Source organism: Trachypithecus francoisi, unplaced genomic scaffold, assembly GCF_009764315.1.
Source record: "Trachypithecus francoisi isolate TF-2019V2 unplaced genomic scaffold, Tfra_2.0 Lachesis_group21, whole genome shotgun sequence".
NCBI classification, from domain to species: Eukaryota; Metazoa; Chordata; class Mammalia; order Primates; family Cercopithecidae; genus Trachypithecus; species Trachypithecus francoisi.
Window position 1 is genome coordinate 45186933 of NW_022681467.1, and position 14077 is coordinate 45201009.

The 14077-nt window shown below is 49.6% G+C and overlaps 1 protein-coding gene and 1 long non-coding RNA gene across 3 annotated transcripts in view; one reads left to right on the forward strand and one right to left on the reverse strand.

Annotated features, from left to right (window-relative positions):
* Positions 1-7149, reverse strand: part of PTGIS (prostaglandin I2 synthase) — a 66835-nt gene extending 59686 nt beyond the window's left edge. The window contains exon 1 of the mRNA XM_033186698.1: positions 6610-7149. Within this exon, the coding sequence (XP_033042589.1) occupies positions 6610-6683 (74 nt within the window). The 5' untranslated portion in view covers positions 6684-7149. The remainder of the gene's footprint in view (positions 1-6609) is intronic.
* LOC117068898 lies at positions 5304-10563 on the forward strand. 2 transcript variants are annotated; one of them, XR_004431285.1, is made up of 4 exons: positions 5304-5409; positions 5863-6740; positions 9167-9389; positions 9844-10563. It is a non-coding gene; the product is annotated as an uncharacterized LOC117068898 (long non-coding RNA). The 2 variants fall into 2 exon arrangements; XR_004431284.1 differs by lacking the exon at positions 9167-9389 and having other exon boundaries at positions 5323-5409.
* Positions 10564-14077: the final 3514 nt, after the last annotated feature.

A 14077-nucleotide genomic window follows, 5' to 3' on the forward strand; every position in this document is an offset into this window, starting at 1 on the left:
ATGAATCCTCCCCTAACCTTATGAGGAAGCAATTATTACTGCCAGGCCCATTTTACAGAGGAGGAAACTGAGGTGCAGAGGGCTAAGTCACCTGCCAGAGGGCCCACCATAGAGGACTTGGGTTTCTAATCCAGGCAGGTCTGGCTGCAGTGCCCCACCTCTTGATACTACCCTGGCCCCCAGTCACCCTAAGTGGGCATTTTGCAGAGAGATTTCAGAGGCCTACTCAAATGCAGGCCCTGAAATTTTCTCCTAAATCATCTTTGCAGGTGGGAGCGGGCTTCCTTTCCCTGCCTTTCTCCTGGCCTGCGGCAGGAGCTCCCCAGTGAGCCAGGTGTTATTCCTGGCAGCTTTCCTCTTTCCCCAGAAAAGTCCCAAGGAGGCGTGAACAAAGGCAGGAAGCCCGGAGCCCAGGCGCCTGACCCCTGATGCTGGCTCTTCCAGCCTCGGGCCCTCAATCCAACTCAGGCTGTGGCCACATTCCAGGGTGACTCAGCCTGTGGCCAGTGGGGGCGAAGGAGGCTGTTTTGGGGCTGTGGGCTCTAGCCTCACCCACAGACACTTTCACTTTTTTAAAAAGGCACTGCCAGGCCCTGGCTGGCAGGGCGGTGGGCCCTGACCTTTCCGTCCCCGGCTCCTGCCCACACAGCCGGTTTCCTGCCCACCCTGGGTCAGATCCCAAGGCATCTTTTCTGACTCCCCACTGGAGCCCCATCATGTGGCTTCCTCAAAAAACTGCCCATTCCTCACTCACTGACCCCACGGCCACCCCTACCGTCTGCCCTGGATCTGTCTCCCACGTGACCCTTTGTGAATCAGGGAGAGGAGTCAAGGACGGGATGTCACCCGCCTCCGTGCTCCCTGAGGTATCGCATCTTCACTAGATGGAAGAGCCATGAAGGGAGGACGTGTTGTTTACTCCAGCACTCACAACAGTGCCTGGTCTGAATGAATCATGTATGCAGTCACTGTTCAATGGGCAGCACCTGCCTCCCACAGTTGCTGAGAGGGTTAAGAGAGCCAGTGCAGGTTAAGTGCCTGACACAGAGTCCATCTTCTAGATTGTCCAGAGCAGAGGTTGGCATGGTTCATCTGCGCAATGTTGGGTAGACTGCCCAACCTCTCTGTTCAATCATTTCAACTTAATTCAGGGCCTTAAGCTCTGGGAGGATTTGATGGGGAACAAAAGGGTTGCTCCAGCTCAGCTGTTAAACAAAATTCTGTTTAACCCGCTTAACCCATTCTTCCCCCAGGGCTCACCCACAGGCCTCCAGGGTTTTCAGTCTGCCATTAACATGGTTTCCCAGATGCTCTTCCATACCTGCCCTGCACTGCTACCACTGTGCAGAAAAAGCACATGGCCTAGCCCGAGTTTTTATTTTCTAGCTTTTGAAATAGATACAGATTCACAGAATTATTTCTCAGCATAGGAAACAACAGCAGAGGAAGTAGAGTGGTAACTAGAGTAGCTGCATGTTGGAGAGGCAACAGGGAGTAGTGGAGACTGTGGCAAGGTTTAGAGAGGGTGCTACCACTGAGTCCCAGGAAAGTATTGCTAGATCTTCCCATTTTTCACAATAAGTTGGAAATCTAGATTTTTGTGTATGGAATCCCCCCATTTTCTCCTCTTGTCCCACACAGCACAAACCTAGCCCAGGGCTGAATCCAGTCATGGACCACCTCTGGTCAGTGCATGTTGGAATGAGACAGATTTATTTGTGCCTATAAATTCTGCATCTTGCAAGGGCTCAGACCAGCCACTGGGCGACAGGGACCCTCACTTGATGCCACTATGCCTTCTGGACCCCCAGAAAAGGAGCCTCCCAACCAAGAGATCCCTCTCAATGCTCCCCGTGGTGGTCACACAAGCCCAAAGAAAGAGATGCAGTAGCCTGGTGACATGGCTGGGGCTTGAGAGACCACCTCCATGAGCCACCTCAAAGTACAGATAAACTGAGGCCTGGGAAGCAAGAAGAATGTTTCTGATACTCACAAAGCAAATCAATTAGCCTCAATGGGCCCACAAGCCATACTCCTAACTCTCAGCTCACCACCCTCATGTTCACTGAATGGGGCTTGAAAATTCTCGCTGTAATTGCAGAAATTTGAATTTAAACTGGTAACTAGATGATATTAAGAATTATCTTTTTATATTCTCAGGCAAGAAAATAGAATTGTAGTTGTCATTTTTTATGCATTCTGAAATATTCAAGGGTGGAATATCATGACATCTAATTTTTATTATTATTATTTTTGAGATGGAGTCTTGCTCTGCTGCCCAGGCTGGAGTTCAGTGGCACGATCTCGGCTCACTGCAAGCTCTGCCTCCTGGGTTCACGTCATTCTCCCACCTCAGCCTCCCGAGTAGCTGGGACTATAGGCTCCTGCCACTGCGCCTGGCTGATTTTTTGTATTTTTAGTAGAGATGGGGTTTCACCATGTTAGCCAGGATGGTCTTGATCTCCTGACTTTGTGATTGGCCCACCTTGGCCTCCCAAAGCACTGGAATTACAGGCCTGAGCCACCGCGCCTTGCCTACATCTAATATTTTTTAAACAATGTTAATGACTGTCAAATCAAGGTATCGGTACATGGGGGTTCTTACCGTATTCTTTTTCTTTTTCTGTATAGTTGAAATGTTTCCTAATTTAAAAGTTTTAAATTAAATTCTAGAGGTACAGATGGAGTTGCTCACTCCCAGAAGCAGTGGTTTCTTGCTGGGATGAGCATGAATGTTGGAGGGGCCTAGATGTGGAATACAATTTTTGTATGACCTTGGGAAAGTCACTTCATCTTTTTAAACCTCAGCTGTATGATAAAGGTGGTGGAAATTACCTCAAGCCTTGGTCAGGATAAAGAAATGAGACAAGGGAGCTGCAGAGCCTTGCTTATTTCAACCCAAACTGGATCACCATTCACAAGGCATCAGGGTCACCCACTTGTTCCACTTGTTTGTCCTTCTTTAAGAATCTTTTGCTTGTAGTTGCATCTCTTAGTATCTTAAGGTCACACAGTTCTAAGACTTTTAAGTGTTCAGATTACCAGTATAAAGTGTGGGAAGAATGAGAATTCATTCTTCCTGTGAATTAAAAATTCTTGCAAAGCCAGGCACAATGGCTCACACCTGTAATTCTAGCACTTTGGGAGGCTGCGGTGGGAGGATCACTTGAGCTGAATTTGAGACCATCCCGGACAACATAGCAAGATGCCATCTCTACAAAATATTAAAAATTAACTGGGCATGATGGCACACACCTGTAGTCCCAGCTACTGAGGAGGCTAAGATGAGAGGATCACCTGAGCCCAGGAGTTCAAGGCTCCAGTAAGCTATAATTGTACACTGCACTCCAGCCTGGGTGACAGTGTGAGATCCTATCTCTAAAAATAAAAGCTAAAAATTCTTATAGCCCAGAGTTTTAACCCAGACAGATCTTGAGCAAGTTGCTTAGCCTTTCTGAGCCTGTTTCCTCCTCTGTAAAATGGAGATAACCAGAGTGTCCCTAGCTAAGCTGGAAGGAGAAAGTGAGATTAGGGATCTAAACTGGGGTCCCCAGGGTCCATGCACCTGCCTTCAAGCTGCCAGTGACCCTCATTCCCACACTTCTCCCCACTACCCACTATTGACCCTTCCAAAGTGCCCACAGATATAAAAATCAAAGGCTCAGCAGGGCACAGTGGCTCACGCCTGTAATCCTAGCACCTTGGGAGGCCAAGGCAGGCTGATCACCTGAGGTCAGGAGTTCAAGACCAGCCTGGCTAACATGGCAAAACCCCATTTCTACTAAAAATACCAAAAAAATTAGTCGGGCATGGTGGCACGTGCCTGTAATCCCAGCTACTCGGGAGGCTGAGGCAGGAGAATCACTTGAACCCGGGAGGCAGAAGTTGCAGTGGGCCGAGATCACACCATTGCACTCCAGCTTGGGCGACAACAGCAAAACTCCATCTCAAAAATAAATAAATAAATAAATAAATAATAAATAACAATTTTAAAAAACCAAAGGCTCATCCCCAAAGATAAATTTGCTCTTCAGATTGATAGTTAGCAAGAACTAGCCAAAATAATTTAAACTGGCATTTCTTCTAACCCAGCGACCCCACTGTTAGCTACTATGATCATCATCTCCATTTTAAAGATTGGGAAACGGAGGCAGAGAACAGTTACTCAACTTGACCACATTTCCACAGGCTGAGAATTTTCATAGGTCAAGAATGCCGGGCTGGACACGGTATAGCTCACGCCTATAATCCCAGCACTTTGGGAGGCTGAGGCAGGCGAATTACTTGAGGTCAGGAGTTCAAGACCAGCCTGGCCAACGTGGCAAAACCCCTCTCTACTAATAATACGAAAATTAGCCAGGCATGGTGGTGTGCGCCTGTAATCCCAGCTACTCCAGAGGCCGAGGCAGGAGGATCGATTGAGCCTAGGAAGCAGAAGTTGCAGTGAGTGGAGGTCATGCCACTGTACTCCAGCCTGAGTGAGAACACAGCACATTGAAGTAGTAGAAACACTGGAAACAACCTAAGAGTCCATCAAAGGGACAAAAGAAGGCCAGACACCGTGGCTCACGCCTGTAATCCCAGAACTTTGGGAGAGCTGAGGCAGGCGGATCACCTGAGGTCAGGAGTTCAAGACCAGCCTGGCCAACAAGGAGAAACCCTGTCTCTACTAAAAATACAAAAATTAGCTGGGCATGGTGCCACATGCCTGTAATCCCAGCTATTGGGGAGGCTGAGGCAGGAGAATCGCTTGAACCCGGGAGGCGGAGGTTGCGGTGAGCCGAGATTATGCCACTGCACTCCAGCCTGGGCAACAAGAGCAAAGCTCCATCTCAAAAGAAAAAAAGAGCCCACAACTTATTCACATGATGGAAGACATTCTCACAGAGAGAATCAAAAGAATGGATTCGATCTCAATGTATCAAAAAGATCTGCTTGTAGCAAAAAGAACAGATGTCAAAACTAAAATCTGGAGTGAAAAGAGCAAGCATAATGTCTGCAAACATTTCTATACAGTGTATTGAGAAAGCCTGACAATTAGGAAAAATAATTCATTTCTTCACTGAGACATTTATTCACTGTCTTTTTGTCTTCTTTTTTTAAGGCAAATGATTGACTACATAGTTGTAAAGATGTCTGGAGTTTGAAGAAAAATACAGTGAGTTTATTGTTTGAATATTTAACTAACATATTGTTTAAAAATCAAAAAGTTCCCAAGGTTTCCGGAATTTTCAGACACAAATGTAAACTAACTCTCTCTTACGTGGCTCTGTATTAGCTGCAAGCTCATGTCTGTGTATGTAAGAGTAATTTTTAAAACATCCGGGAGACTGAGGAGGTATGAAGACTAAAGTCAATGTGATAACTTGGGGCCGGATCCTGGAACAAAAGAGGACGGTAATGGGAAAGGTGATAAATCTCGTAAAGTTTGAAGTTTAGTTAAGAGTAATGGACCAGTGTTGGTTTTTAGTTGCGACAAATGTCCCATAACAACGTAAGATGTTAACAATAGAGCAAACCGGGTGAGAGAAATATAGGAACTTTTTGCACGATCTTTGCAACTTTCTGTAAATCCCAAACTAGTGTAAAAGAAAAAGTATATATATTTTAAATATGGAAGGTTCTACCCAGACTGAGCATCAGGAGAGGCCCAGAAAGGGAGAGAGGACTGGACTTCAGGGGCTGGGGGAGGGTTAAGGGGCTTCGGTCTTATCTATAACAGGATAAATATCTGTTTTAAGTCAAATATATTCAGCTATACCTTGTGCAATTCAAGTTAATTTAAAAAATATTTTATAAAAAGGAGAACTACAGCTATCTCCTTGATTCGAGGCTGTCTTTACTTTTTTTCCTAAATCACAGATGCTCAATGGAGCTGGGAAACGTTTGGGACCAGGAGGCTGTGACATCTGGCCCTGGCTCCGTTCTGTCCAGGCTGTGGGACCTCAGGGGAAGGTAGAGCCCTTCACAGGCCTCAGTTTCTCCCTGGCAAATGAAATTACTAAGCCCACTGACCCCCCTCTTCCAGACAGGGAATCCGGGGAGGGTGATTCCAGGGCATGATCAGGACATCCCCCAGGGCTCTGCACTCTGCTGGCTCAACACTCCCATCTGTGTAATGGGTTGAGGAGCGAGGCCACCCCTACAGGACTGCGGAAAGCAAGGCAGGGTTTGACAGCGCGTGGGTGGGTGCCGGGTGCAGGCGGAGGCTGAAGAGTGGAGAGTGCTTCTTCCACCCGGGCCACGCCGAGGCTGTCCCCGCACCGCTCCCCGCCCACAAACCCTAGGTCCTCACCTGAAATCCCCTCCCAGGTCCCTGCCGTCGCACTGAGGGCCAGACCCGGACTTGCCGAGGTGGGTGATTCGCCCCGGGGGAACTACCGGACCCCGGACCTTCCCAACTTACACCTTCTTGGCAGGGGCCGCACTGCCTGGCCCCTCCCCCGGGTGCGGGGCCCCGGGATTCCCACTTCCAAGGGTCTCGCCCTGCCCGGGATACTGGAGTGGGACTCGGGCCGGGCTGGCGGCGGGCTCCGAGACCCCCGGGCTGCAGCCCGGGCGGGAGCCGCCCCCTTTGTCTGACGGGGCCGAGCGGAGCAGGACACTCACCGCGTGCGGCGGCGGCTCAGTAGCAGCAGCAGCAACAGAGCGGCCAGGAGGCCGAGCAGCGCGGCCCAAGTCATCGCGGGGCTGGCAGGGCTGGCGGGGCTGGCGGGGCTGGCGGCCTGGCCGACTCCCAGGTAAAGTTCCCCGCCCCCACCCGCCGCGCCCCTCCCACTCCGCCCACCCCGGCCCGCTTTGGGGCGGGATGGTGGGGCGGGATGGTGAGGCGGGGCGGGAGGATGGGGCCCTCCGAGGTCCGCAGGGGTCGGCCCAGGGCGCTCTGGGAGAACCCCTCTCCCCGCAACTCAGGCCGGGATGGAAAATGTGGGAGGGAGGGAAGAGGAAAAGGAGGAGGAGGGGGGCGGAGGCGATGTGGTGGGCTGGGGAGTGACCAAGGGGTAAGGAGATTGATGGGGGACAGAGGGGGAGGTGGTGGACTGGGGGGTGATGGAAGGGAGGGGAGAGAAAGAGGATGTACAGGAAGGAAGAAATTATATGTGGGGAGGGAAGAAGGATGGGGAAGATGAGAGAGGACTTTTGGGGAAGGGAAGGCGAGGGAATCTGGAAAGACGGAGGGGCGATGGGGAAATAGTGAAGGAGTGTGGGGAGGAGGGGGCAGAGTGGGAGAAGAAAATGTGGTGGGAGGGGACGAACATGGAGGAGGAGTGTAAGGGGGTCAGGAGGAGCTTTCCCACCACATTCCACAGTCCACCTAGACAGAGGGCATCCCCCCAAGGCTCCTCCTCACGCCAACCCCCACCCCAGGCGTGCTGGAGATCTGGAGTTTTCCATTGTGTGGTCTGGGCTGGGAGGGTTGGGTGGATTATATCGCACCCTATAGTATCTTCAGTAACTACTGGGCGGGGGATACAAGGGTGCCTCAGGGAGTCCCCTCATCCTCACCTGCTTTGGGGACAGATAGTGCCCATGAAGTATGCACCCTCTACCTGGTGCATGTTAGGGCCTCCGGATGTGGTGGCCATTGTCGCCGCTACCTGGTTCTTGGGGTGCCAGCCCCCTGTGCCCGCGGCTCTGCAAGGTACCACCCCAGGGTGCTGATGAGAACTGGGGCTCCAGGCTAGAATGCCTGGGGGTCAATCCAGCCTTGCTCCACGCTCCTGCCCCACCATCCCCATTCCCACCCTGGGAAGCCTTGGGCAGGTAGCTCAACCTCTCTGAGCCCACCTGGTTATCTGAAAGCAGAGAGGGCAGAGTTGTGCTTACCTCCGGGGTTGTGTGGAAGTGATGTGAGGAAGTGATGAGAGCTTGACAATAAAGGGAATCGCAATCTGTTGAGTGCTTGGCACACGTAAGTTTTATGAAACCATGGGCTGAACCTGGAACTCAGACCCAGGAGGTCTGGTTCTAGTCCTGTATCTGCCCATTCAGTGCCGGATGAGCTTAGGCATGTTTCATTCCACCTTCCCAGCAGAGCTCTGGAGAAGCTGTTGCTCTCCCTGGTCTCCTGGCTTCCATCCTTATCAGTCAGAGTCCTGAGAAGGCCCTTCAAGAACCAGCATGATCCGCCCCTCTCACCTTTACCTCCCTGACCCATGTCCCCGACTCTCTCCCTTACCCACTCTACTCCAGCCACACTGATCTCCCCATCTTTCCCTAGAGGTCCCACTACAGGGCCTTTGCATGTGCTGTTCCCTCTGCTTGGAGCATTCTTCACACAGCCCGCTCTTTCCACCACGTCCCCAGTCCCTCTGTGTCTGCTCAGCTGTCACTGCAGAGAAGCCGTCTTTGGCCACCTGCTCTAAGACAGTCATCCCCACCACACTATAGTGCCATGACCTGTTACTAACTTTTGTCTGTTTGTTTTTTTCGTATTTTTTTTTTTTTGGCAGTACTTCACATGTCCTGCTATCATATTCAAGATTCATTTATTTGCCTGCTTAATGTCGGCTGTCAAGGCAGCTGGATGACCCCCTCGTGGCCTCAGCAGATTCAGAACAGCAAGAGGCAAAAGGAGTTTCCTGAACCTCTTGTTTATTTTTCCAGCTTATCTGCCAGAGAAGCCAAAAATCCCAAAAAGGCTGCAGAATGGACGCAGAGGATTTTCTCCAAATTTGGGGAGCTCCATAGGGCTGTCTGCTAGCAGTGGGGTTCCCAGCCGGGCTTGGCCAATCCTTAACTTTGTGACCCCAGGCAGACTGCTCCACCTGCCCAAGCTGGGGTTCCTCGTTGACAGAATGGGGAAAAGAGAACCTCATGGAGTTGAGGTCAGGAACAGATGACCTAGTCCACGGGACACACCTATGTGAGTGCCTATCACACCAGGAGCACCAGGGAAAGTTAACCACCATTAATGCTTAGACCGGTCCCGCTGCTCTCCATTATCTGTGATCAGGCTTGGTCTCAGTTTTCTCATCTGAAAAATGGGAGGAACAGTTCCTTCCTTGTGGGGCTGCTATGATAACTGAATTAAATGAAAAGAGAATGAAATCACCCAACACAGAGTCTGGTTTACAATAGGTGCTCAATAAATATTAGCTCTTCTACTCCTCGCACCTGGCTTCAGTGCAGACCAATATCAATTCAGTACAAATTTCTCTCCCAGATACTCTCTTCCTTTCTCGAGCCATAGACAAAATCCTCCCAGGGAAGGAGAGGCAGCTGCTCACACACCAAAGGAAGATGAATGTGAGCCTCTGGTTCTCCCTGGATTTGTTCAGGAGTCGGCATGTATTTAGGAAGGTGGCCAGGCCCCCTTCCCAGAGAATGACCCGCTGTGGATCTGAGCCGGTCCAGGAAATCCACCTTTGCTAGTGATTTGTCCTGAGGTGGGCACCTTCCAGATATCTGTTGGAGGCTTCTAGAAAAATGTGTTTCCTTCATATTTGCCTTCTCTTCTGCTTTGGGGGCCATTGTGTGGGAAGGTGATTGGCTGGGGAGTTGAGGGGGGCTGTAGTGTTATGAGGGAAGGCCAAGAAAACTGCAGAGCCTCGAACTAGAGCTGCAGAATCACCATCCCTGGAACCACCCCCCGTCGATTTCTCATTTAATGAGCTAACCACATGTCTGTGCTAAGACACCATGAGTCAGATTTTTCTAATACTTGCAGCCGAAGACATTCCCAGCTGAGACGCCTTCTAGGTATGGCTGAGGGGAGGACCAAATGAGGTGATAATGCATCCAGAGCACCTCTGCAGGACTGGCCCATGCCAGAATTCAAAAATGTTGCTTTGTCTTATTATTTTTACTTTTCTTACTGTGTAGGTTTTCTGTGTTTATCAGGCTAATAGGACATCCAACCCTCTGGCTGTGGCATCTTGGAGGAACAGGCAGGCCTTGAAAAATAGCAGAAATTCCAAATTCCCCTGCCCCGGGAGAACTGAAAGGACCCTGCTGAGGACAGAGCTGATACGGCCTCAGAATGAAGATGAGGGAAGATCATCCCAAGGAAGATCACCCCTCTAGCCCATGGCGAAAGGGCCGGAATACACAAGGACTTGAAAAGCAAGTTTTGCTTTTCATCTAAACCTAAGCAAGTTGCTTAATCTGTGAGCCTCAACTACTTTACTTGTGCAATGGGCATGTTGCTGGTAGTGGTGATAGCAAGGAGCCACCCGCATGGCTTCCAACTCTGGCATGTAAGCATTCCTCTGGGGAAGGGAAGCTCATGTGTCAGCTGCACCCCTGGGGAAAATTTATTCTCCCAGGGTCGAACATTCAGACATTTCCCTGTAGGAGCCTCCGTGTGTTCAGATGTTCACTGTCCAGTAGAAACAAGACATCTAGGCAACTCTCCCATCTCACCAAGCCTCTGTTCCCTTCCCTGGCCACTGTGGGGTTGTAAGAGTAATGTCAAGACCCAGCCCAATTAGAACACAGGGAATTTTGCCTGGGAAAGGGGGCCCTTCTACCCTGCACCACTGCTTTCTCTCTTCCAAGGATCAGCTCTGATTCATGTCTGCATCCTAAAGGCTACAAATAAACTGTGTCGGGAAAGGAAAATATTATGCGTATTGCCTTCCTAAAGGCTAAAAACCAGTCCCTACAGAGAGGGGCAGTTTTAAAATTTTTTATGTAACATTAGCTCTAACTTTAGTTGGTAACATGCCATTTGAAACACTTTTTCATAATAATTTATTTATTCCCCCCAAAGAACCTATAAAATGCATAGTATTATTATTCTGAATTCACAGATGGTGAAATCGAGGTCCAGAAAGAGTCAGTTCACCCAAGGTCCCATAGTACTTCCTCTGATAAGCTAGAGCACAGGAATTTGGTGTCTTCTTAGGACAAACTAACTCACTCCCTGGTGCTGCAAACACAGCCTGGGCCTTCCCACCTCCACACCTTTGCTCATGCTGTTTACCTGCCTGGAAGCCCTCTCTTTCTCTACCTTTTGGTTTTTCCAACTCTGTTATGAGCAGGTCCTCCAGGAGAGCCAAGATGAGAAGAGTTACACTAAAGGCTTATTGAGGGAGTGCCAGGGAGTAAAATGAAGAGGGAGCCAGAGGGGGCTGGGAGAAAAGGACAGAAAGAAGGAGGACAAATGGAAGGAAGGGACAGAGGAAAGAAGGGACCGTGGGCTGCAGTGTACTCTTAGAAAGGTCAAGGCTGGCCGGGCACAGTGGCTCATGTCTGTAATCCCAGAACTTTGGGAGGCTGAGGTGGGTGGATCACTTCAGGTCAGAAGTTCATGGCCAGCCTGGCCAACATGATGAAAACCCTGTCTCTATTAAAAATACAAAAAATTAGCCAGGCATGGTGGCCAACACCTATAATCCCAGCAACTCGGGAGGCTGAGGCAGGAGAATTGCTTGAACCCAGGAGGCAGAGGTTGCAGGGTGCCGAGACCGCACCACTGCACTACACAGTGGGTGAAAGAGCGACTCTGTCTCAAAAAAAAAAGGAAAGAAAAAAAAGAAAGAAAGAAAGTTCAAGGCTAACAGGTTGTCCTTAAGCCTCATGAGGAGCCTTATGTCTCCCAAGAACAAGCCTGCTTCCCCCAGTGATTGGCTAGGAGCAAACCCTGGGAAGCAAGGCATATCTGTCAATCAGGCTCCCCCAAGGGAGGTCCGAGAGGTGTGTTTTCATGGCTGCTGCAGCCACGAAAGAAAGCACAGCTGCCATCTAAAATTGGAACAATGCAAGAATAAATTATTCCACTTATAGAAGCTAAGTGAGGTTGAGAGGTGGAGGGGAAGGAAAGACCCAAACTGCAACGTTTCTGGTGTTTTTGTGCTGCTAAAGAGAGACTGGTAAACTCAAGTCTTCGAGCAAGTATTGCAAATGAATGAAGTGAGCCCGAAATATCAGGACGGCAACAGGGAGGGATGGGAACAGTAGAAAACTAGAGAGGACTACCCCATCCAAAGAAAGCAGCTTCTATCAGTTCCAGCCAACTAAAGCCATGCAGAAATACATGCCCAGTGTGGCCAGGTCTCCAGACTCAAGAGAAGCCAGAAATAATGGCTCTGATTATTTTAAAACACTGCATAGACCAACAGCACACACCTGCCCACTGATTTTTCGCCGTGCAGTCTAGTTGTGCCAAGGGCCAGTGGTTTAAACATTTGGGATATGCAAAATAGGTTTGGAGTTGGGATGTTGAACAAAATTGTTCTGTAGAATTAGGGAAGGACAATAGAGTTTTAGGGGGCAGCCTGAAAGAGGGGGCAAAGACTAGGCCGACATGAGGGCAGATTGGGGGCCTGTCCCAGTGTGACATCCCCCCCATGGAATTAGGAGCCAATAAATGACCATTTCTACTGGTGATGTGTCACACTGAGTGTTTAGCTGTTTGCTGTCTTGGGCTGTGGAATAACAGCACACATACACTCATATACATACACACTCACACATACACACACACACTACTCTCACACACACACTCACATGTTGCCCCAGTTACCCCCAAATATTCAGAAACAATCTGCTACACACGTCAAGTGACCAACGCATCCTGGTTTGCCCAGACTTTCCCAGTTTTAGCACTGAGAGCCCCGCATCCTGGGAAACCTCCCGGTCCTGGGTAAACCAGGAAGGTTGGTCATGCTATTACCACACCTGGTAATAGTGGCCAGAGATTGGGTCAGAGCTGTGGCAGCCACCTTGGAGCCTAAGGAGAGTCTTTGCTAAGTCACGCAATTAATTAGCCAGCCCTGGCTAATTAGATTAAATCAGTCTCCAATTCTTACCCACTCCCTATATCAGAATTAGACACTCACACCCTTGGCTGCAGGGTTGTGGTGCCTCCCACTATGGGCGGAGAATAATATCTCCCTGACTCAGTGATGGTGGACTCGGGCCTGTGACTCAATTTAACCAGTGGAGGATGAAGAAATAACCAGTTGCCAGTTCTGAGTAGAGGTTTCACAAGGAATCACATATTTCCACTTGACCTTGGTTTCTGCTTTGAGCCATGACCCACAGAGCAAACCTGAGCTCAACCTGCAGCCTGAAGTAGAGAACCCCTAGCTGACCTGCAGAGGTCCGAGGAAGGAAAATGTACGTGTCGTTACAAGTTATGGAAGTTTTGAGATCTTCTTAAGCAAAAAGGATTGACTAATGTATACTTTATCTCCAAACTTTTTAGAATCCTTTTGGTTGAATGTTCTTTGTACCAGTTAAATTAGAATAGGCTGCTTTCTACTCTTGGAGCCTTGGTACATCTGTACAAGAGGATCGTGATGACAGGGCCCCCCTCCCATGGTGGTTGGACGAATTCAAGAAGATCTTGTGTCTAGTGCATGCAGTAGGCACTTAATAAAAGAGATGAAGCTATGCCGGGCGCAGCGGCTCACGCTTGTAATCCCAACACTTTGGGAGGCTGAGGCAGGTGGATCATGAGGTCAGGAGTTCGAGACCAGCCTGGCCAACATGGTGAAACACCGTCTCTACTAAAAAATACAAAAATTAGCTGGGTGTAGTGGCGGGCGCCTGTAATCCCAGCTACTCAGGAAGCTGAGGCAGGAGAATCACTTGAAACCAAAAGGCAGGGGTTGATCGCGCCACTGCACTTCAGCCTGGGCAAAAGAGAGAAAACTCTGTCTCAAAAAAAAAAAAAAAAACTAGAGAGAGAGAGAGAGATGAAGCAAGGCTGGGCGCAGTAGCTCAAGCCTGTAATCCCAGCACTTTGGGAGGCTGAGGTGGGTGGATCACTTGGGGTCAGGAGTTCAAGACAAGCCTGGCCAACATGGTGAAACCCCGTCTCTACTAAAAATACAAAAATTAGCCAGGAAAGGTGGCATGCACCTGTAATCCCAGCTACCAAGGAGGCTGAGGTGGGACAATTGCTTGAACCGGGAGGCAGAGGTTGCAGTGAGTCAAAATTGTGCCACTGCACTCCAGCCTGGGCGACAGAGTGATACCCTGTCTTAACAGCAGCAGCAGCAGCAACAAAAGAGATGAAGCATAATTCTTTCAGCACATATTACCAAGTATTTATTTGCAAGCACTGTGCAGGCCTCTTTATCAAGAATTTTACGGAAGAAATGAAAGACAGAAAACCTCTTCACTT